Raw genomic sequence first — 25,016 nt, forward strand, 5'->3', positions numbered from 1 at the left:
AATGAAAAGACAATGGACGGGCTAAACAGCTGTGAGCATGTGCAACATGATATGCCTGTAAGCAGTAGCCAACAGCAGGTTATATACCAAATGAAACTACATTTCCCATAAAGCAGTGCAACATTTTAAAGGTACATAAGAGCCAAATAATTTTACCTTAAATTAATCTTTATTCTGATTATATCACTAGCATACTGTTTTTTGGGGTTTTTTTTTTGTGAAACACTACTCATTTTGTAGATTACAGAACAACATCTACCATCCTCTCCATAGATCACAGCTTGGGTGTTTGAAGAGGATGTTAAGAACAGCTTTTTCTGTAGTAGCCTTTTCATATTCTTTTATGACTCTCTCTCTGTGTGTGTGTGTGTGTGTGTATATATATTAACTACGGGACTACGGCATAGTACAACTACATGAGTGGGATTCCTTCCACCCACGTGTTTTCAGTTTTCAGAACAAAGTGTTGCAGTTGTAGGCAGGAGAGAAAAAGCAAACACGCATCTCAGGATTTGCCATCAGACTGTAGCGACAGGGGGCGTCCGACTTGTTGCTAAGAGACAGTCTGTGGGAGGCAGCAAGGGTGATGAAAGGAGGAGATGATGGGCGATATTTAGCCAGTGCTGTTTGTTTGCCGTTATGTTCGGGGAATATGAAAACTTTTATATACCGTTATTTTTCTCAGTATTCTACTCATGAAACAAGACAGTAGAGAAAGTCTTTTACTTTGTCGGAGCGCCTTGTCATCGCCGGTCCCTTAAATTACTATAATAAATGGTTTTGGAGCTGACAGTGCCCGCAAGTGCAGGCCCCTTGCTACAGCGCTCCATCCCGCATATCGAGCGTGTTTTCCGGGTAAGGGTCAGCTGCAGCTCCGCTGAGTCAAACTGCGACAACACCAATGCAACCAACAGCAGCCTCAGTATCACTGTAAATATCCAGGATGGTGAGGAAGACGATTGTGCTAAAGCTAAAGTAAGTGAATGTTTATCTCAAACTCATTTTACGGTTGGACTCCCAGTCTTATAGTAGCCTGTTAGCCAGATAAGCTAGCTCACGTAGCTTGAGCAGCTAACCCATGATTTCAACATCTCAGTGGCGAGCTAACTATGTATTTATCTTTATAAATGGTCATTGGCTACTTCAACAAAAAATGTCATTAATAGCTGGGGGGCCCTGTAGATAGGTGTTCTGTCGTCACTGTGGAGCACTGAGATTTTTCCCTGATTTGTTTACCGAATTATGCAGGTAACCGGTGCTCACGACTCGCGCTCTACCCCTGTTTTGCTGGGAAGACGCTATCCATAGAGACAGTGCATCGTGATTTTAACGTTTCCACGTACGATCTGTGCACGTATGTGTAGCTTTGTGAAGTTCAAATGTGCAATGTGTTTGTAAACCTCGCATAATAAAATTGCACAGCAAGTTAAGGTAATTCTCTGTGAAAGCTGTAGGACGTCTTTGGCTTTGGACTAAAACGTACTCGAATCTCCATCTGAATTTATGAGAAGATAACATTCAGACATGGGGCAGGGAGAGCAAGGTCGTGTCACAGTGCAGCTACATATCAAACAAGCCACCTAGGAGAGTTTCAAAATATAAATCTTGTCCAACCACACAGGGCAAAGACGTTCACTGCACTTGTATATAAGAACGATGGAGACGTAACCTAGAGTTTCATCTGCCTTCTGTTTTAATCTCCAAGCAACTTTGTGTCTTGCATCTGGGGCCTCTCGCCAGAGCTAGTTGATTTTCCCAGCTAGAACTAAACCCATGCTGTTGGTGTTGAGTGATTTTGGGCTTGTTTGTGTGCGTGTGTGTGTTCATGTGTGTGTGTGCGCTTGTCACCCTGCTTAATTGGAGTGTCATAGCTTCACACAATAAAACATTAATTTCAGTGGCTGTAGACAGACGGCCTGAGCTTGGAGCTGCACCACAGAGCCTAACGAGTGGCTAGTCACAGAGCTCTGCCAAGGGACAGACTCCACTTGTTGCTATGAGACGAACTGACATAAACGTGTGCTTGTGTGAGTGTGGTGAGAGAGAGAGAGAGCGTGGTGGCCTTGCTGGGTGTCTGCCTGTGTGTGGAGGAGGTGATGAGAGAGAAGACATGTAGTAATAGAGGAACAGGAGAGAAAAAGAGGGGATAAGAGGAAAAACTGATGGGAGAACTCCAGAGAAATGGGAGATTTCAGGACAACAGAATGGAGATTAAGATGAGGAGAATAGTTTGTTTTGCCCCCCCCCCCCCCCACCACACACACACACACCTTTGAAGTGCAGGATAATATGTGGGAATATCTGACCTTTCCCTCTGGGAGGAGGTGATAAAAACTGGGAAAGTTCATTGGCTGTGTGACCAAAACTGTGGCATAGATGTAAGAAAAAACAAAACAAAAAAAAAAACAAGGACCAGGCATTTTCTATCATTAGGACGATTCGTAAATGTAAATCCTGGGTGTTTTGCTGACAGCTATGTTTGAGAAATAGCCCGTAACATAAAGAGGCATTTTGTCAGCAAGAAGAGCATTTAAAGTAGAGTGCAGTAGAGTAAAGCATTTAGAGTAGAGTGTATTGAAGTAAAGTATTGAAGTGCAGTACTTAAATTAGAGTAAAGTATTGAGGTATAGCATTTAAAGCAAAGTAAAGTGAAGAGTAGTCTGTGATGGGGACGGGGTCTGCTCTGAGGTGCCCCTCATTTGGAGAGATAATGAAACACCATCTTTTCCTCTCTCTTCCTCTGGGGAGGAGTGGACTCCAAGCTCAACAGTAAAAGCCTCACCTAAGGAACACAGCCCTAAATATTCTCACTTCACACACACACACACACACACACACACACACACACACACACTCACACTCACTCACACACTCACACACTCACACACTCACACACACACTCACACACACACACACAAACACACACACACACAAACACACACACACACTCACACACACACACTCACACACACACTCACACACACACACTCACACACACACTCACACACACACACACACACACACACACTCACACTCACACACACACACACTCACACTCACAGAGGCAGGTGTCTCACAGAGGCAGTGATGTGTAAAGCCAGACTGACTCCAGATCAGTGCAGTGATGTCTCAGTGCAGCTGAGCTCCTGTGTCACGACTCAGAGCAGCACCTCTGTCACGCTGTAAGGGAAGTCCCTTATTCAGGGATTTCACATCTGCAGAGAGAGAGAGAAAGGGAGGGGGAGAGAGAGAGAGAGAGAGAGAGAGGGAGGGAGAGAGAGAGATGCAGAGAAGGAGGGGGGTGAAGAGAGAGGAAGGGAGGGGCAAAGGAAAAGAGCCTGTTATTTCCACTGTTGTGTTAATAGGAGTTCATTTCTGCCCTGTCTCTCTGACATAGCCCTCTCCACTACCTCTGGCTGCTTTCATTTTTTGCAGGGGGTGGGCGGGGGTGCGTATTCTCTGAGTTTGTGTAATCTGGGAATCTTTGAGGGCAAAAAGATTGTAAGCAGCTGTAACGAGCATGACCAGTTCAGTGGGAGCCTCAGACCTGACTAGTTTGGCCAGGAATTGTTCACAGCAGCTTGTCTCTCTGACTCTTTAACTACTGACAGTTGTGTTCTTCTCTGACACCCAACCCTTAAATTGAGCACTGCTTTAACTGTGACTGATCATTGCTTTAACTTTGACTGATTACTGATTTAACCTTTGTTGGTCACTGTTTTAATCATTACTGGTCACTGCTTTAACTGCGATTGATCACTGCTTTATTTGTTACTGACCACTGCTTTAACTGTGACTGACCACTGCTTTAACTGTGACTGATCACTGCTTTAACTGTGACTGATCACTGCTTTAACTGTAACTGATCACTGCTTTAACTGTGACTGACCACTGCTTTAACTGTGACTGACCACTGCTTTAACTGTGACTGACCACTGCTTTAACTGTAACTGATCACTGCTTTAACTGTTACTGGTCTCTGCTTTAACTGTTACTGATCACTGCTTTAACGGTGACTGACCACTGCTTTAACTGTAACTGATCACTGCTTTAACTGTAACTGACCACTGCTTTAACTGTAACTGACCACTGCTTTAACTGTTACTGATCACTGCTTTAACTGTGACTGACCACTGCTTTAACTGTTACTGATCTCTGCTTTAACGGTGACTGACCACTGCTTTAACTGTAACTGATCTCTGCTTTAACGGTGACTGATCACTGCTTTAACGGTGACTGACCACTGCTTTAACTGTAACTGATCACTGCTTTAACTGTTACTGATCACTGTTTTAACTGTTACTGGTCTCTGCTTTAACTGTTATTGGTGTCTGCTTTAACTGTTATTGGTGTCTGCTTTAACTGTGACTGACCACTGCTTTAACTGTGACTGACCACTGCTTTAACTGTGACTGACTACTGCTTTAACTGTGACTGACTACTGCTTTAACTGTGACTGACCACTGCTTTAACGGTGACTGACCACTGCTTTAACTGTAACTGATCACTGCTTTAACTGTAACTGATCTCTGCTTTAACGGTGACTGACCACTGCTTTAACTGTAACTGGTCACTGCTTTAACTGTGACTGACCACTGCTTTAACTATAACTGGTCACTGCTTTAACTGTAACTGATCACTGCTTTAACTGTAACTGACCACTGCTTTAACTGTTATTGGTCTCTGCTTTTACTGTTATTGGTTTCTGCTTTAACTGTGATTGACCACTGCTTTAACTGTTACTGGTCACTGCTTTAACTGTGACTGACCAGTAGCCTGACCCTCTATTACATAAACATTGTTTGTTTTCTCCTGTATTATTTGGTCTAAGCTCTCTGTGTGTTTGGGAGTGTGCCTGTATTTTCCAGAGCTGCTTAGAGAAGGTTGAGCTGTGTTTTGTGTTAGTCGTGACTGCTAAAAAGCAGTTAGCTGATGACAGGGCTGCGTTGCTAGGCAACGGGTGTCATGAGATGTTGGGAGGCTCTCAATGCAGGATGGCGATATTTGCCCCCCCTCCTCTCTCTCTCTCTCTCTCTCTCTCTCTCTCTCACCCCCCCCCCCCCCATGCAACAACACCACTGTTGCCACTTATGCACACTTCATACTGAAAACCAGCGGCAGTCTTGTCTCCAGGACTCATTGAGTCTGACGTGTGTGTTGTGTGCGATTTGAGCAGTAAGACATTTGGTGATGCTAATTCTGCTACGTGACTTCAAACACAGTGGTGCTGTGAGTCCAGAGGCCATAAATTTGGGTTGAATGGCCTTTTGTTTGGCAGTTGCCGGCTGCAGCAGAGGCCCTGCGTTAGACACAAACAGGTGCTCAACCCAGTGCAGTTTAATGACAGAGCTGTTGGCTTGTTTTGGTCTCCTCTCTGATGGAGTAGATTATGTTCTGAGTAATCTTGTAGACACAGACTGATGTGCAGATTGCACTGAGCAGCCGGCGATGGTGGATAAGAACAGCATATCCCAGTATGACATGACCAGTCAGGCCTCTTTTCTCATCTGTCCCTCTGTGGTGTGTGATCATGAAGTGTGTGTGTGTGTCTGTGTGTGTGTGTGTGTGTGTGTGTATGTGTGTCTGTATGTGTGTATGTGTATGTGTGTGTTTGTGTGTGTGTGTGTATGAACACTTTTTCCTGTGCTTGACACTCATATGTAGGAGACAAAAGGAAAAACTCTTGTGTTCCCTCTCCCAACTCTCCCAGTTCCCTCTACCCACTCTCCCAGTTCCATCCAGTAATTTTGATAAATGATCATTTATAGGTAATCTGGCCCCACAGGTACACTGTTGTTCAGGGTAAGAGATCTGATCTGGAATCAGCTCCCCTCGGCCCATATAAGTCTTTTTTTACAGGCATGAAAGGCATAAAATGACCCTAGATCAGAGACTGTTAGACATTTGCCACATTCAATCCCCATTCTGTCATTTCATTTCCTCTCTTTTTTCTCTTTTTCTGCCTTTCCGGTAACCTTCTCTCTCCCCCTCTTTCTCACCCCCTTAATATTTTCTTCCCCTTCTCCCCAGGAATACATCGTGTCTCTGATTGTGCCCGTGCACAGACACCGTGAGCGTTTGACCTTGTGGCTGCAACGTCGTCTGCATTCTCTGCGTGCAGCCATTGAGTATGAGAGCTGCGCCGTACTGCAGGTGAGAGAGCATGCGCTGGAGCTGCAGGGGGGCGTGGCGCAGGTGACGTCTGCATGCGCCATGCTGCAGCGCCTGAAGATGCAGCGAAGGGGGTGTGGCCAACCCGAGACCCCGACCCCGGCCCCCGGCCCCGACTCTCCAGAGGAGGAAGAAGATGATGATGAAGGTGAGGAAGAGGAGGGCAGCAGCTCTGAGAGTGAAGGGGAAGGTCGGGCACACTGCGGTAGCACGGAAGGAGGTGTTAATGCTGCATCAGGAGGGGGCGTGAGGAGGCGAGACCCACTCATGGCCACCAAACCACACCGGCAGCTTTGTCGATCTCCCTGCCTGGACCGACCCAGTTTCAGCCAGAGCAGCACTCTGCAGGAGCTACAGCGCGGGGATGAGCCTCAGACACACCCACAGCCCCACGCTGGCCCCGCCCAGCCACGCGGTGAGCCCCACACTGGCCACGCCCACCAGACTGGTGACCGAGAATACCAGACCAAGATGGACTTTGCCCTGAAGTTGGGTTACTCGGGAGAACAGGTGGAGTCTGTACTGAGCAAACTTGGGTCCAGTGCGCTGATTAATGATGTACTGGCTGAACTGGTGAGACTGGGGAATAAAGGTGAATTGGAGGGACAGGTGTGCATGGGCACAGCCAGCCTGGTGCCGCGGGGTGCTGGTTTAAAGGAAGCGGTCAGCCCAGAGGCTTCGCTGGAGGAGGAGACTCCTGACAGCTATGACAACCTTCGGCCCATTGTCATAGACGGCTCCAACGTGGCCATGAGGTGGGCAGAACGAGCACGGGCACTCTTGCACTGACATCTAGCATATGCACCGCAGTCACTTTATATTATAGTTTTCTCCAGCAAACTCAGCATTCTTGAGATATGTGTCTTGTACACGTGACTAAACCGAATTTGAAAGCACACTCGTGCTGTAAACTCACCGTACAGATCTTGGTGTTTGTTCAGAATGTGAAAGGGTTGAAGTTTACGGTACCAGCGCATGTCTGTCATTAAAGATGCATGTTCATGTTTTACCGTAGACATTTTCTCAATAAAGAAGAATTTTACATATGAGGCCATTTTGACAGTTACATTTTTTAAATCAGTTGGATTTATTTTACTTGTAGACCAGTACTTCTTAGTGTTTTGTTATTGTTGTTTACATTTTGAAACCCTGTAAGTACATTAGTGCCTGACATTTGACATTTGTCTAGTTGACCTATACTCAAAGTTACTTTTTTGTCCCGCCTCCTGTTACAGCCAATTAGATCACAATTACACAACAGTCCAAGAACCCTGTTCTGTTTTGTATTTTTTTTTTTTTTTTTTTTACCCATTTGACATTTAAAAAAATCGTTTTATTGGAAAATCATCCTCCACACGGCCATGGCTGCTAATGATGCTGTAAGCCAGTATGAGTGTGTTTTGAGATTTTGATCATGAGAAAATGAGGGTTTTTTGGTAAAAGTACAAAACGCTAAAAATCCAAGTGCTTTTATCCACCAGTGGTAAGATGAAGGGTTACACTGAGCCATAATGCCAAATGGAGTGAAACTGCCCTGTTCAGTACATCAGTAATCTGTGGTGTTCAGTACATCAGTAATCTGTAGTGTTCAGGGCTGTGCATTTGCTTTTCAGTATTGTTTTTTTTGTTGTTGTTTTTTTTTTTCGTATTTCAGCGGTATATGAGGACATCAGTTAAATCTTAAATCCTCAGTAGAAAAGAGTAGGACTTTGAGAGGATGCCGTTCTAACCCTCTGAAAATGCATGACCCTTAACGTGGTCACTTCCTGAACGCTGTTATTCTGTATTCTTACAAATTGGACATAAGCAGTTGTCTTGGTGACCACTGATCTAATTTATACTGAGAACATTGGAGGGTAAGGGGACAGGCCCAGCGTTGGGTTCATTGTTCTGTCAGTGGAGATGTTTTAAGGGGGTGGAAGTGACAGAGTCAGTTTGTACCTTCACATCATCTACTCAGCTGTTCGTTGTCTCCCGTAAGTCTGTAAACCAGGAACATATCAAAACTGGTTCTTAGAACAGGTTCAGATGGGGGAGTTGTGAAAAGCCATCAGATCAGTGATTTCAGCAGGACCCTCTCCTTCATACCCTCTCTCGCCTTTGATTCTCCCAGTAATGACCTGATTCCAGTGCTCTTTACATCGCTTGTTTCCTGGTCTTTTTTGCCATCACAAGTCTCAGGGTAGTGTGAGTGAGTAATTCACTCATCTTAATGTTTTGTAGCCATGGAAACAAAGAGGTCTTCTCATGCTTGGGGATCCAGCTGGCTGTTGATTGGTTCTTGGAGAAAGGCCACAAAGACATCACTGTGTTTGTCCCAGCCTGGAGGAAAGAGCAGTCCAGACCTGATGCTCCGATCACAGGTGTTACTGCTTTTTATATACATATGTGTGTGTGTGTGTGTTTGACAGTGAAACTTTTATATAAGTTTTAAAGTCTTAGTGTATCCTGGAAACCCATGACTGCATTTTTTAGTGTGTCCATGTAAAGTGAAACAAGTGGTCACAGACAGTCAACCTATTTTAGGTGCAGCTGCTGCTCTTTGTGTGTGTGTGTGTGTGTGTGTGTGTGTGTGTGTTGGAGCCTGACCGATTAATCGGCGTGCCGATATTATCGGCTGATATAAGCTAAATGCAGATAAATCTGTATCTTATAATGGCAGATAAAGGACAATGAAAGAGAAAGGGAGAAACAAAAGATGGATCCTTCAGCCATGTTATGACATTCATGTCAGCCATGTGTGGTTTTGCTGCAGTAACGTGAAAGCCGGTACAGTCAGTCAAACATCAAAATTACCTTTAACGTTACGGTAGTTCAGTGACGTAGGCTCAGCTGTTGACAAACTTGATTGTAGGATTATTTATGAGACAGTGCGGCAGTTCTAGCCAGTAAACAAACAACGGTCCTGTCATTTCTCCCTTGTCACTTCTAAAAATTCTCTGGAAACATCGCTTACAGCAGCAAACGTGAGCTGAACAAGCCTCTAACATGGCTTGGTAGCCGAACAAAGTTATCTGTCTTCTCTTTCAAACGTGTGGTGTGAAGTCGCTAAGCCCTCGTTGCAGACAGTCATGTAGTATTAGATATATTCAAGAGCAGTGTTTACTGTCGGTCACTGTATCAGTTTACTGCATTATTTATCAAAACTTTAATATATTTTATTGTACTTTTGTTCAAAGTACTATTTATGACAATAAAGCAAGTTTATCTTTTTAAACTGCATTATGTCATGTTATCTTGGTGAGGACTCTTAAATAACTACACATAACAAATGTTAGGGTAAATCTTTGTTTATGTTATGGGTTTATGTTACGTCAGCCGACATATCATTATCATATATTTAAATCCTCAAATATCGAAATCAGTATCGATCTGAAAAATCCTATATCAGTCGGGCTCTAGTGTGTGTGTGTGTGTGTGTGTGTGTGTGTGTGTGTGTGTGTGTGTGTGTGTGTGTGTGTGCTTGCACGCATGTGTGCGTGTATATGTGTGTGCAAGTGTGTGTGCACGTGCAAGTGTGTTTATGTGTATTAGAGACAGTGACATGATGTGGACTGTATCTTATGTCTGAACAGATCAGGAGATTTTAGTGTGTGTGTATATGTATTTGTGTGTGCATATGTATTTGTGTGTGTATGTGTATATGTGTGTATATATGTGTATATGTGTGTGTATTAGAGACAGTGATATGTGTATTAGAGACAGTGATACCATATGGACTGTATCTTATGTCTGAACAGATCAGGAGATTTTGCGAAAACTGGAGAAGGAGAAGATTCTTGTGTTCACTCCGTCTCGGCGTGTGCAGGGTCGTAGGGTCGTTTGCTATGACGACCGATTCATTGTCAAACTTGCCTGCGACTCAGACGGAATCATCGTATCCAACGACAACTACCGCGACTTGCAGAATGAGAAGCCAGAGTGGAAGAAGTTCATCGAGGAGCGCCTCCTGATGTACAGCTTCGTCAACGACAAGTATGCTGTTATGGTTACCACGGTGACCGGGTTCTCTCGTTCCTCTCTTTTTTTTTGCTTGTTTGTCAGTGTCTTTCTCACACTCTCATTTGCTGTATCCCATTCACTTCTCCTGACGACCTGTTCAAACGAGACTGTTTGGTTATCTTTGGCAGAATGGATAGAGAGACAGTATATCTGTAGTAAAGGGGAGAGAGACAGTATATCTGTAGTAAAGGGGAGAGAGACAGTATATCTGTAGTAAAGGGGAGAATGGATAGAGAGACAGTATATCTGTAGTAAAGGGGAGAGAGACAGTATATCTGTAGTAAAGGGGAGAATGGATAGAGAGACAGTATATCTGTAGTAAAGGGGAGAGAGACAGTATATCTGTAGTGAAGGGGAGAGAGACAGTATATCAGTAGTAAAGGGGAGAGAGACAGTATATCTGTAGTAAAGGGGAGAATGGATAGAGACAGTATATCTGTAGTAAAGGGGAGAGAGACAGTATATCTGTAGTAAAGGGGAGAATGGATAGAGAGACAGTATATCTGTAGTAAAGGATAGAGAGACAGTATATCTGTAGTAAAGGGGAGAGAGACAGTATATCTGTAGTAAAGGGGAGAGAGACAGTATGTCTGTAGTAAAGGGGAGAATGGATAGAGAGACAGTATATCTGTAGTAAAGGGGAGAATGGATAGAGAGACAGTATATCTGTAGTAAAGGATAGAGAGACAGTATATCTGTAGTAAAGGGGAGAGAGACAGTATATCTGTAGTAAAGGGGAGAGAGACAGTATATCTGTAGTAAAGGGGAGAATGGATAGAGAGACAGTATATCTGTAGTAAAGGGGAGAATGGATAGAGAGACAGTATATCTGTAGTAAAGGGGAGAATGGATAGAGAGACAGTATATCTGTAGTAAAGGGGAGAGAGACAGTATATCTGTAGTAAAGGGGAGAATGGATAGAGAGACAGTATATCTGTAGTAAAGGGGAGAGAGACAGTATATCTGTAGTAAAGGGGAGAGAGACAGTATATCTGTAGTAAAGGGGAGAGAGACAGTATATCTGTAGTAAAGGGGAGAATGGATAGAGAGACAGTATATCTGTAGTAAAGGGGAGAATGGATAGAGAGACAGTATATCTGTAGTAAAGGGGAGAATGGATAGAGAGACAGTATATCTGTAGTAAAGGGGAGAGAGACAGTATATCTGTAGTAAAGGGGAGAATGGATAGAGAGACAGTATATCTGTAGTAAAGGGGAGAGAGACAGTATATCTGTAGTAAAGGGGAGAGAGACAGTATATCTGTAGTAAAGGGGAGAATGGATAGAGAGACAGTATATCTGTAGTAAAGGGGAGAGAGACAGTATATCTGTAGTAAAGGGGAGAGAGACAGTATGTCTGTAGTAAAGGGGAGAATGGATAGAGAGACAGTATATCTGTAGTAAAGGGGAGAATGGATAGAGAGACAGTATATCTGTAGTAAAGGGGAGAGAGACAGTATATCTGTAGTAAAGGGGAGAGAGACAGTATATCTGTAGTAAAGGGGAGAATGGATAGAGAGACAGTATATCTGTAGTAAAGGGGAGAGAGACAGTATATCTGTAGTAAAGGGGAGAATGGATAGAGAGACAGTATATCTGTAGTAAAGGGGAGAGAGACAGTATATCTGTAGTAAAGGGGGGAGAGAGACAGTATATCTGTAGTAAAGGGGAGAGAGACAGTATATCTGTAGTAAAGGGGAGAATGGATAGAGAGACAGTATATCTGTAGTAAAGGGGAGAATGGATAGATAGACAGTATATCTGTAGTAAAGGGGAGAGAGACAGTATGTCTGTAGTAAAGGGGAGAGAGACAGTATATCTGTAGTAAAGGGGAGAGAGACAGTATATCTGTAGTAAAGGGGAGAGAGACAGTATATCTGTTGTAAAGGGGAGAATGGATAGAGAGACAGTATATCTGTAGTAAAGGATAGAGAGACAGTATATCTGTAGTAAAGGGGAGAGAGACAGTATGTCTGTAGTAAAGGGGAGAATGGATAGAGAGACAGTATATCTGTAGTAAAGGGGAGAATGGATAGAGAGACAGTATATCTGTAGTAAAGGGGAGAGAGACAGTATATCTGTAGTAAAGGGGAGAGAGACAGTATGTCTGTAGTAAAGGGGAGAGAGACAGTATATCTGTAGTAAAGGGGAGAGAGACAGTATATCTGTAGTAAAGGGGAGAGAGACAGTATATCTGTAGTAAAGGGGAGAGAGACAGTATATCTGTAGTAAAGGGGAGAGAGACAGTATATCTGTAGTAAAGGGGAGAATGGATAGAGAGACAGTATATCTGTAGTAAAGGGGAGAATGGATAGAGAGACAGTATATCTGTAGTAAAGGGGAGAATGGATAGAGAGACAGTATATCTGTAGTAAAGGGGAGAGAGACAGTATGTCTGTAGTAAAGGGGAGAGAGACAGTATATCTGTAGTAAAGGGGGGAGAGAGACAGTATATCTGTAGTAAAGGGGAGAGAGACAGTATATCTGTAGTAAAGGGGAGAATGGATAGAGAGACAGTATGTCTGTAGTAAAGGGGAGAATGGATAGAGAGACAGTATATCTGTAGTAAAGGGGAGAGAGACAGTATATCTGTAGTAAAGGGGAGAATGGATAGAGAGACAGTATATCTGTAGTAAAGGGGAGAGAGACAGTATGTCTGTAGTAAAGGGGAGAGAGACAGTATATCTGTAGTAAAGGGGAGAGAGACAGTATATCTGTAGTAAAGGGGAGAGAGACAGTATGTCTGTAGTAAAGGGGAGAGAGACAGTATATCTGTAGTAAAGGGGAGAATGGATAGAGAGACAGTATATCTGTAGTAAAGGGGAGAGAGACAGTATATCTGTAGTAAAGGGGAGAGGAGATTCTCCTGGTGTTGAGGTTTGAAACAGAAAAGTCCCAGTGAAATGATTACTGTCGTTGGGCCATTAAAGCTCTAAAAACACTCTTGATGAATCAGTAAATAATTGTTTTGCACATAGTAAAACTGTGGTTTTGATTGGCAGGTTTATGCCACCTGACGACCCGTTGGGGAGACACGGGCCCAGTTTGGAGAACTTCCTGCGGAAGCGTCCTGTGGTACCAGAACATAAAAAACAGCCGTGTCCTTACGGTCAGTACACCTACAGAATCATTGTGTGACTGATCCACACCACTGGTTACGGTCAGTACACCTACAGAACCACCGTGTGACTGATTCACACCACTGGTTACGGTCAGTACACCTACAGAACCACCGTGTGTGACTGATCCACACCACTGGTTACGGTCAGTACACCTACAGAACCACCGTGTGTGACTGATCCACACCACTGGTTACGGTCAGTACACCTACAGAACCACCGTGTGTGACTGATCCACACCACTGGTTACGGTCAGTACACCTACAGAACCACCGTGTCACTGATTCACACCACTGGTTACGGTCAGTACACCTACAGGACCACCGTGTGTGACTGATCCACACCACTGGTTACGGTCAGTACACCTACAGAACCACCGTGTGTGACTGATCCACACCACTGGTTACGGTCAGTACACCTACAGAACCACCGTGTGTGACTGATCCACACCACTGGTTACGGTCAGTACACCTACAGAACCACCGTGTGTGACTGATCCACACCACTGGTTATGGTCAGTACACCTACAGAACCACCGTGTGTGACTGATCCACACCACTGGTTACGGTCAGTACACCTACAGAACCACCGTGTGTGACTGATCCACACCACTGGTTATGGTCAGTACACCTACAGAACCACCGTGTGTGACTGATCCACACCACTGGTTACGGTCAGTACACCTACAGAACCACCGTGTGTGACTGATCCACACCACTGGTTACGGTCAGTACACCTACAGAACCACCGTGTGTGACTGATCCACACCACTGGTTACGGTCAGTACACCTACAGAACCACCGTGTGTGACTGATCCACACCACTGGTTACGGTCAGTACACCTACAGGACCACCGTGTGTGACTGATCCACACCACTGGTTACGGTCAGTACACCTACAGAACCACCGTGTGTCACTGATTCACACCACTGGTTACGGTCAGTACACCTACAGAACCACCGTGTGTGACTGATCCACACCACTGGTTACGGTCAGTACACCTACAGAACCACCGTGTGTGACTGATCCACACCACTGGTTACGGTCAGTACACCTACAGAACCACCGTGTGTCACTGATGCACACCACTGGTTACGGTCAGTACACCTACAGAACCACCGTGTGTGACTGATCCACACCACTGGTTACGGTCAGTACACCTACAGAACCACCGTGTGTGACTGATTCACTCCATTAACACCCAGTGCTACACTGTTTTGTGGTTTTGCTTTTCCATGAGGTTGTGTTTGAAAGGAGATTCAGGTGTGAGAAGTGAACATGTAGAAAATGGCAACACAGTTTGTCCATGGTTCTGCCATATTAGGATCTTATAAGTACTTTTTTAACTGACTCCTCAGCTGTGTCATACAAGGCAGGTGAGTGTGTGAGTATGTGTGTGAGTGAGTGTGTGAGTGTGTTAGTGTGTGAGGGTGTGTATGTGTGTGTGGGTGTCGGTGTTGTCAGTGCATGGGTAAAAGAGTGATGTGGTGGGAGGAATCCTTGGTCACTGCTGTTGGGTTTGGTCACGGTAAAAGACCTGTCAGTATGAATGAAGCTGGTTGGTGTGACATGGGTAAAATCAGAAGAAACCAAACTGCGGAAATATAAGACATGTCCAGATGAACAGTTTGGCACTTCATTAATGTGAAGAAATGCACAGAGAAGAACGGAGTGTAAAGGAGTGTATGGTGTTCTATGTCCTATAATGAATCCTGTGTCATCTCTGATACACCTACAGCTCTGATACACCTACAGCTCTGACACACCTACAGCTCTGACACACCTACAGCTCTGACACACCTACAGCAATAACACACCTACAGCTCTGACACACACACAGCTCTATCACACCTACAGCTCTAACACACACACAGCTCTGACACACCTACAGCTCTGACACACCTACAGCTCTGACACACCTACAGCTCTAACACACCTACAGCTCTGACACACCCACAGCTCTGACACACCTACAGCTCTAACACACCTACAGCTCTGACACACACACAGCTCTGACACACCTACAGCTCTGACACACCTACAGCTCTGACACACCTACAGCTCTGACACACCTACAGCTCTAACACACACACAGCTCTGACACACCTACAGCTCTGACACACACACAGCTCTGACACACCTACAGCTCTGACACACCCACAGCTCTGACACACCTACAGCTCTGACACACCTACAGCTCTGACACACCTACAGCAATAACACACCTACAGCTCTAACACACACACAGCTCTGACACTCCTACAGCTCTAACACACACACAGCTCTGACACACCTACAGCTCTGACACACACACAGCTCTGACACACCTACTGCTCTAACACACACACAGCTCTGACACACCTACAGCTCTGACACACACACAGCTCTAACACACACACAGCTCTGACACACCTACAGCTCTGACACACCTACAGCTCTGACACACACACAGCTCTAACACACACACAGCTCTGACACACCTACAGCTCTGACACACACACAGCTCTGACACACCTACAGCTCTGACACACCTACAGCTCTGACACACACACAGCTCTGACACACACCTACAGCTCTGACACACCTACAGCTCTGACACACACACAGCTCTGACACACCTACAGCTCTAACACACACACAGCTCTGACACACCTACAGCTCTGACACACCTACAGCTCTGACACACACACAGCTCTAACACACACACAGCTCTGACACACCTACAGCTCTATCACACCTACAGCTCTGACACACCCACAGCTCTGACACACCTGCAGCTCTAACACACACACAGCTCTGACACACCTACAGCTCTGACACACCTACAGCTCTGACACACACACAGCTCTAACACACACACAGCTCTGACACACCTACAGCTCTATCACACCTACAGCTCTGACACACCCACAGCTCTGACACACCTGCAGCTCTAACACACACACAGCTCTGACACACCTACAGCTCTGACACACCTACAGCTCTGACACACCTACAGCTCTGACACACCTACAGCTCTGACACACCTACAGCTCTCACACACACACAGCTCTGACACACCTACAGCTCTGACACACCTACAGCTCTCACACACACACAGCTCTGACACACACACAGCTCTGACACACCTACAGCTCTAACACACCCACAGCTCTGACACACACACAGCTCTGACACACCTACAGCTCTGACACACCTACAGCTCTGACACACACACAGCTCTGACACACACACAGCTCTGACACACACACAGCTCTGACACACCTACAGCTCTGACACACCCACAGCTCTGACACACCTACAGCTCTGACACACCCACAGCTCTAACACACCTACAGCTCTCACACACACACAGCTCTGACACACCTACAGCTCTGACACACACACAGCTCTGACACACCTACAGCTCTGACACACACACAGCTCTAACACACCTACAGCTCTGACACACCTACAGCTCTGACACACCTACAGCTCTGACACACCTACAGCTCTGACACACACACAGCTCTAACACACACACAGCTCTGACACACCTACAGCTCTAACACACCTACAGCTCTCACACACACACAGCTCTGACACACCTACAGCTCTGACACACCTACAGCTCTAACACACCTACAGCTCTCACACACACACAGCTCTGACACACACCTACAGCTCTGACACACACACAGCTCTGACACACCTACAGCTCTGACACACCTACAGCTCTGACACACCTACAGCTCTAACACACACACAGCTCTGACACACCTACAGCTCTGACACACACACAGCTCTAACACACACACAGCTCTGACACACCTACAGCTCTATCACACCTACAGCTCTGACACACCCACAGCTCTGACACACACAGCTCTGACACACCTACAGCTCTGACACACCTACAGCTCTGACACACCTACAGCTCTGACACACCTACAGCTCTGACACACACACAGCTCTGACACACACACAGCTCTGACACACCTACAGCTCTGACACACACACAGCTCTGACACACCTACAGCTCTGACACACACACAGCTCTGACACACCTACAGCTCTGACACACACACAGCTCTAACACACACACAGCTCTGACACACCTACAGCTCTATCACACCTACAGCTCTGACACACCCACAGCTCTGACACACACACAGCTCTGACACACCTACAGCTCTGACACACCTACAGCTCTGACACACCTACAGCTCTGACACACACACAGCTCTGACACACACCTACAGCTCTGACACACCTACAGCTCTGACACACACCTACAGCTCTGACACACACCTACAGCTCTGACACACACACAGCTCTATCACACCTACAGCTCTGACACACCTACAGCTCTGACACACCTACAACTCTAACACACACACAGCTCTGACACACCTACAGCTCTGACACACACCTACAGCTCTGACACACCTACAGCTCTGACACACCTACAGCTCTGACACACACACACAGCTCTGACACACCTACAGCTCTGACACACACACAGCTCTGACACACCTACAGCTCTAACACACACACAGCTCTGACACACCTACAGCTCTGACACACACACAGCTCTAACACACACACAGCTCTGACACACCTACAGCTCTGACACACCTACAGCTCTGACACACACACAGCTCTGACACACCTACAGCTCTGACACACCTACAGCTCTGACACACCTACAGCTCTGACACACCTACAGCTCTGACACACACACAGCTCTAACACACACACACAGCTCTGACACACCTACAGCTCTGACACACCTACAGCTCTGACACACACACAGCTCTGACACACCTACAGCTCTGACACACCTACAGCTCTTACAGGCCTGCAGCTCTAACAGGCCTGCAGCTCTAACAGGCCTGCAGCTCTAACTCCTGCTTAAACTGATGGTGCGCATGACAATTGTCTGATTGGTTTAATCAGGATTGTGAGTAGGGAGAGATCTGACATGTGTCATGTCTCCAGGAGTATCAGTGGTTTGTGTAACACTGATTAGTGTACCAACGGTTTGTGTAGCACTGGTCTATGTAACACTGATTTGCATAACACTGGTTTACATAAATATTTTGGCTGGTGAGATCAGAGTAAATGCTGGTGTCATTGAAATGTTTTTTTGGCTTAGTAGTGGTAAAGACATGATGAATGACATTGGTCTTCCTCTGTGTCTTTATAGGGAAGAAGTGCACGTATGGCCACAAGTGTAAGTACTACCATCCTGAACGAGCCAATCAGCCGCAGCGGTCGGTGGCAGATGAGCTGCGAGCCTTTGCCAAACTTTCTGCCGTGAAGACGATGAGTGAGGGCGCGCTGGCCAAATGTGGCACCTCATCGAGCTCTGCCAAGGGAGACGTCAGTTCGGAGGCCAAACGCGTCGCCCCCAAACGCCAGTCGGACCCCAGCATCCGTTCAGTGGCATGTGAGCAGGAGGAGAGGCTGTGTCAAGCGCGGAAGGCGGAGGCAAACTCCGTGCCCTCGCTCGTGTCCGCTCTCAGCGTGCCGACCATGCCGCCGCCCAAGAGCCACGCGGCAGGCGCCCTCAACACGCGCTCGGCCAGCAGTCCCGTGCCCGGCTCCATGCACTTCACCCACAGCTCTCTGGAGCACGCGGGCAGCGTTCAGTACCCTCCGATTCTCGTCACCAACAGCCAGGGCGCGTCTGTGGCTTACGGCGAACCCTTCCCGAAATATGACTCCGTCAGTGACCACGGGTACTACTCCATGCTCAGCGACTTCTCCACCCTCAGCCTTGGCAGCATGCAGGGCTTGGACAGCTTCTGCAGTCTGGAGCAGGCTGAACCGACTCCCTATGGCGCTCGCACTGCCAGCCTGTGCCCAGAACCAGGACGGAGCCACTCCTCAGATTCCTTCTCTTCGTATGGAGGTGAACTCTACCTTAGCTCCATGGAAGGTAGCCTGGATGACAGCCTGAAGGGACCTGCGCAGCCGCAGTCGCCTGCGCAGACACGCCTGCAGGCCTTTGTGCACGGCTTCCATCACGAAGCACTGACGCGCGTACAGAGTTATGGTTCCGATGAGCCAAAACCGGGCCCCCGAAAACAGTCCTCTGCCCATCTGGTGCCTCACTCGCAGCACCCAGTGGTGGGGGCTCGCTCCAGTTGCCCCGGTGACTACCCCCCACTGCCCCAAAACATTTTACCGTCGTCAGGGCCGGCCCAGCCGGGCCGGTCGCTCGGCATGACTCGCATGGACAGCATCTCGGACTCCCGGCTGTACGAGAGCAACCCTCTGCGTCAGCGCCGGCCGCCGCTGTGCCGGGAGCAGCACGCCAGCTGGGACCCGCTGCCCTGCGCCGGCGAGCCGTACGGCTACGGTGGTTACGGGCTGACCGGAGGCCTCATGCCCTGCTGTGAGAGAGTGATGGTGCGTAGCATGCCTGAAAAAATGGAGCAGATTTGGAGGTCGCCGTGGGACCCCCCCTCGCTGCAGGCTGCGTCGGCCGACGAACGGCACCCGATCCCAGAACACCAGTACCAAACTTACCGCAACCTCTGCAACATCTTCCCTGCCAATGTGGTCCACTCAGTGATGGAGAAGAACCCACACATGACCGATCCCCAGCAGCTGGCTGCAGTCATCGTGACCAAACTCAGGTCATGCCACTGAAGGCATGGTCAGAGTTTGGTCAGAAAACCAGTGCAGGGCAGAGCAGGAATTAGAGAGGCGGTCGACTGGAAACCGTTGCAGGTCATTTAGGTTTGGGAAGAGTTGGAAAGGAAAAAACAACTTTTTATATTGTTCAAACGAGGAGACATTTGACTGTCTCAGAGTGCTGCTTGTGGAGCTAGTGAAACTAGAGAATACACCAACTACACTAAACATTCACACTAGTGAAACTGCGGCAGTAATGAGAGAATACACCAACTACACTAAACATTGGTTGCCAGTAACTTTGCTGCCTTTAATGAACATTAATGAATGGTTATTTCATGATTGTGAGCATGACTAGTGTTGACCACTGCATTAGAGAGAATTTGAGTCTTTAGTGAAGCCATGTGAGCACTTTGTCTCACTGGATGTTTAGCACAAACTCTCTAGTCCAGCGTCATGACGAAACCAGAGTCTGGCTACGCAGAAACCCTGAAAACGGTTTGTGTCCAACTGAAGCTTGTCAGAGCTCGTGGGAATTGATGGACGTCAGAAAAGCAGGCGGTTTTGTGGTCAGAGGAGGCAAGGCAAGCGCTGTAGATTCCAAATCAGACCAGCCGACGAGCTTCGGTCTTGAGAAGAGTGTGTCGATTGATTTATTTTTTATTCTTGTCAGAGAAACAGCCTTTGTGGTGAAACACTAACGAAAAGTGATCACATAAACACACACACACACACACACACACAGCCTATGTTGTGTGTGATGTGTTTTCACTTGCACATGTGTATATATTTTGTGATGTTGTTATTTCTGTGTGAAATGAATCTTTGAGAGAGAGGAGCAGGACGCATGCGTACCTCACATTATCAATATCCATGGCCTTACGTAGGAGCGACCTCACCACACGCGTGTGCAGCAGACTTCTGTGAATCTTCTCTCTGTAGTTGTACAGATGATTGGCTCTGTTTAACTTAGAGCATTCTTAATATTCAGAGTGACCTGTTTAATTTAGAGCATTATTAATATTGGGAATGACCTGTTTTGCTCTTGGTTTCGAGGCTTTCCTGTGGACGGTCGAGAGACAGGACGTAGGGCAAAGCCAAAGCCTTTCTCTGCTCTCACGCTGTCACACAAGCGTACGGTTTGAATGAAGCCATTTTAAAGATGTGATAAGCTGCTGAAACAATGCCAAATAAGATGGTGTTCAGAGCGTCTGTTGAGTGCGTTTATTCTCGTAGTGCTGGACACTGGGCTGTCAGGTCAGCATAGAGAAGGTTTCTGTGGTGTGTGTGGTGGATTTCTGTCCTGTGTCGTGATGTTAGAGATGGAGCCGTGCGTGTCGGGGAGGTGAAAGAGATTGAGCCCTGCTCGTCGGGGAGGTGAAAGAGATGGCGCCGTGCGTGTTGGGGAGGTGAAAGAGATGGAGCCCTGCGTGTCGGGGAGGTGAAAGAGATGGAGCCGTGCGTGTCGGGGAGGTGAAAGAGATGAGTCTGTCATTTTCCCTCCGTCATGAAGGAGGACAGCGCGAGACCTTGAGTGTTTACGCAACGGGCTTTCACAGTCTTTTAAAACTCTATTATTACCAAGTTCATAAATTAACACAAGGGGATATTAACAAAAAGTCTCATCAGCAAATTGCTTCTACAAAGCATCTGTTTCCTGATTGGTGCTGAGAGACCCGCCCCCCCTCTGTATATTATCATATTTTATGAATATTTGAATGTTATTGGCCAAGACCAGTTTCTTGGTATGTGGACTACAAATTCTTTTCTTTGTTTTTCCTTTTTTTTTCATGAGCGCCGGGGCGGCCATGTTTGTCCCTGTGTCTGTTCATGAGAAGGTGTTACACACTGCCTACCTATTTCTCCCTGTGAAGTACACACACGCGGGACGCTAGGCTGACGTTGGGTTGTTTTGGACATTTGGCTTAAAGTTCGCTTGCTGCAACCCCCCCCCCCCCCCCCCCCCCCCCCCCCCCCGGGCCCCGCCCTTCCCTGCCCCGCCCCATCCAGCCACCAGCCTGAATGAAATCCTCCAATCTAGGGGTGTAACGGTGCACTGGACCAGTGGTTTGGTATGCGCTGCAGTTTTGGAGTCAAGATTAGGTAATTGTCCAAGATTAGTGAAATTAGATTATCGTGCACACTGACCATGTAGGGATTAGAGTAAAGATGGTGCTTCATCAGCAGGTGAAATTATAGCACAGCCATTGTGTAGTAATGTTTATACGTTAGTCTACATTTACACCCGCCCAGCAGGAAACGGTCCAGAGCGCAAGACCTACCAAACCGCTGGTCCCATACTGGCCAGTCTGGTGTGAATCTGTGTCATGTACCAGTACACCTGTAGAGTTATGTAGTACAGGTGATAATGAAACAGTGTGTTTGGACTGATTGCTGTTCTGTTGGCTCATGCATTACCACAAAGAAATGATTTTATTTTTATAAAAGAAAGTGGTTTGCACTAAATGGTTTGGCTTGATGACTGAGATGGTGTTTACTTTCAGCTGCTCATTTAAAGAGTGAAGCTTGTAAAATATTTGAATTTTAAAATGTATTTTTTCAGTACTCTTTGCTCTAATCACTGAATAACTCTTTGATGTGCATGTTTTGCGATTAAAGCTCCTTTGAGTTTGAGAGATGTAAAGTGAGACTGCCCTTCCAACCCCCACCAACACCCCCCCCCCAATGCAGCAAGCTACCCAGACACAAATGTCCAGAAATGACCTTTGTTTGTTGATACAAATTGTATCTATTTCTTGATTGTAAAAAAAAAAAAAAAAAACTATTTATGAACTGTACAGTATCATCTCTATATAAAGCCTAGTTTTATTTCAATGGATTAAGAGACATAATAATTGCCATAATGTTTAGTGACACTGTGTGTCGCTGTAGAGTAGCCCTAAGGGAAAGTCTCTTTCCTGCTGGGCACAGTCACCTACACACAGGGATCTCTCCCTCTCTCCTCCTCTCCCTTCCCTCTCTCCCTCTCTTCTCCTCTCCTTTCCCTGTTTCTCTCACTCCTCCTCTCCTTTCCCTGTTTCTCTCTCTCCTCTCCTCTCCTTTCCCTCTCTCCCTCTCCTCTCCTCTCCTTTCCCTCTCTTCTCTCCTTTCCCTGCATCCCACTCTTTCTGTGGGACTGAGTCAGAGGGGAAGTTCTCATGCGTTAAAATTCTCAGTGAAGTAAGCAGTGCGTTAGGGAGCCTGAGAAAGACCACATGTCAGTGCACACAGAACTGTCCGCTCCCTTTTAACGCTCCTGCATTTTCTGCCATCTCCCTGATTTGATGAGCCTGCCTGTCTGCCTCTTGTTCTCTGCGTGTACTTATTCTTAATTGTATTTGCACGGGGGCAACACAAACACATTAGTTTTGTGCTCCTGTATAAAACTTTTCTGCTCTGTACATAATAGGAATGACCATTCAGTATTTCACTGTTCACTATACACTTACAACTGTTCACTATACCCATACAGCTCTTCGCTATACACTTACAGCTCTTCACTATACACTTACAGCTCTTCTATACAGCCACAACTGTTCACTATCACTTACATCTGTTCACTATATAGCAACAGCTTTTCACTATCACTTATACTTGTTCACTATACACTTACAACTGTTCACTATACAGCCACAACTGCTCACTATACACTTACACCTGTTCACTATATGCTTACAACATTATCTGTAATGCTGAGATGACCCTACAAAGGATCTAAGCACAATCACAATGGCATTTTCTCTCTCTCATTTTCTCTCTCTCTCTCTCTCTCTCTCTCTCTCTCTAAATCACCTGTATGATGTCTCATATGGGTCTGACTGGAACTGCGACTCCTTACAGAAATAACTGGTTGAAAAGGTCAAATTTTGTGTCTTTTAGTGTGAGGAGGTAAATTCACAGATTTTTCCAACAAGTTTGATTCTGCTTGTGGTGTTTTTTGTTGAAGGCACATTTGAATTCTAACAGTGTTGGTGAAATTAAATCTGTAATTGTTTTCTGCAGAGGGGTCAGAGTTTGAGCACACCAGTCAACAAACTTGCAAAGACTCCTCCTACACCTGCTCCAAGAGTTTACCCCACAGTGACTCTTAAACACACACACACACACACTCTCCCTTAACCTGCCTTATTGCCTGAACTGAGACAAAACAACATTTATGAGCTGTACAGTGAGCTGTAGTCGTGTTGATTTTTCTTATGAAACTGGAGCGAATGCAGTCGGTGAGCACACAGAGACTCACTGCATTTTCTGGACTTCCTCTGGGTTCTGTTTCTCTGGGTTCTGTCGGGTTGGTTTTGGAAGGACGTCGGCTGCCTTTGGACTCGGGGGCGTCGCCCAACAGGCCAGAGGAAACCACATCATTGTGGACCTTCGGCGATTTTTTTTTCCTTTCAGTCTGTAAATTAAAATACTGAAAACTGTATTTAGTATTTCAAATACCAGCTGACACACACATGCACCAGATTGATTCTCAGGAACAAGAGATTTATTATAAATTCATATCCTCACCTATAATATTGTTGATGTTTGCTAGTATGAAACGATAATCGCGCTTTTCTGAGTTGGAGTTGTGAATTAGTGATGATCTCCTGTGTGCTAGTTCAGCTGAGCCGTCGTGTTTTGTGGTTTCTGCACAGTCCCGGGTTGCAGAGTGCATTGACTAGGGGTGTAACGGTACACAGAACTGCCATTTCTCTATGCCCAGCTCTGGGTCACGGTTCAGCCCAGCGGACAAGACAAATGCCAAATACAGATCTGCTGGATGGAAATTCAGCTTTAGTGAAATTGCCCCTTGGGATGAGAATTTGGAAATGATGTTTCCAAGTGCTTGACTTAAAGTGGTTAATGAAGTAAAACATTATAAAGTGTCATAAGGAAACAGTGCATTGAAATAACACCATGGATAGCCATTCTGTGCTGTCCCATGTGAATGAGATTGTAATTCGTGTCATTTGAGACAAAACTCGGAGTTCCGTTGGCCTATGACCGTTCCTACTGTTACACCCCTACAGTCAGTCGCTTCAGGGTCTTGTGTTGTAATTTCATACTCTAGTATGATTTATCCTCTGTTGAATGAAACACACTGCTTTTGAAAATGTTT

At 46.3% G+C, this 25,016-nt stretch overlaps 1 protein-coding gene across 1 annotated transcript; it reads left to right on the plus strand.

The window, feature by feature from the left end:
* Positions 1-774: 774 nt before the first annotated feature.
* zc3h12b (zinc finger CCCH-type containing 12B) lies at positions 775-19,930 on the plus strand. Its single transcript, XM_030793061.1, has 6 exons — positions 775-975; positions 6,031-6,926; positions 8,395-8,534; positions 9,912-10,146; positions 13,175-13,281; positions 18,480-19,930. The coding sequence occupies exons 1-6, from the start codon at positions 775-777 to the stop codon at positions 19,928-19,930; spliced, it is 3,030 nt and encodes a 1,009-aa protein (XP_030648921.1).
* The last annotated feature ends 5,086 nt before the right edge of the window (positions 19,931-25,016 follow it).

The sequence above is a fragment of the Chanos chanos genome, chromosome 15 (genome assembly GCF_902362185.1).
Source record: "Chanos chanos chromosome 15, fChaCha1.1, whole genome shotgun sequence".
In the NCBI taxonomy this organism is placed as follows: Eukaryota; Metazoa; Chordata; class Actinopteri; order Gonorynchiformes; family Chanidae; genus Chanos; species Chanos chanos.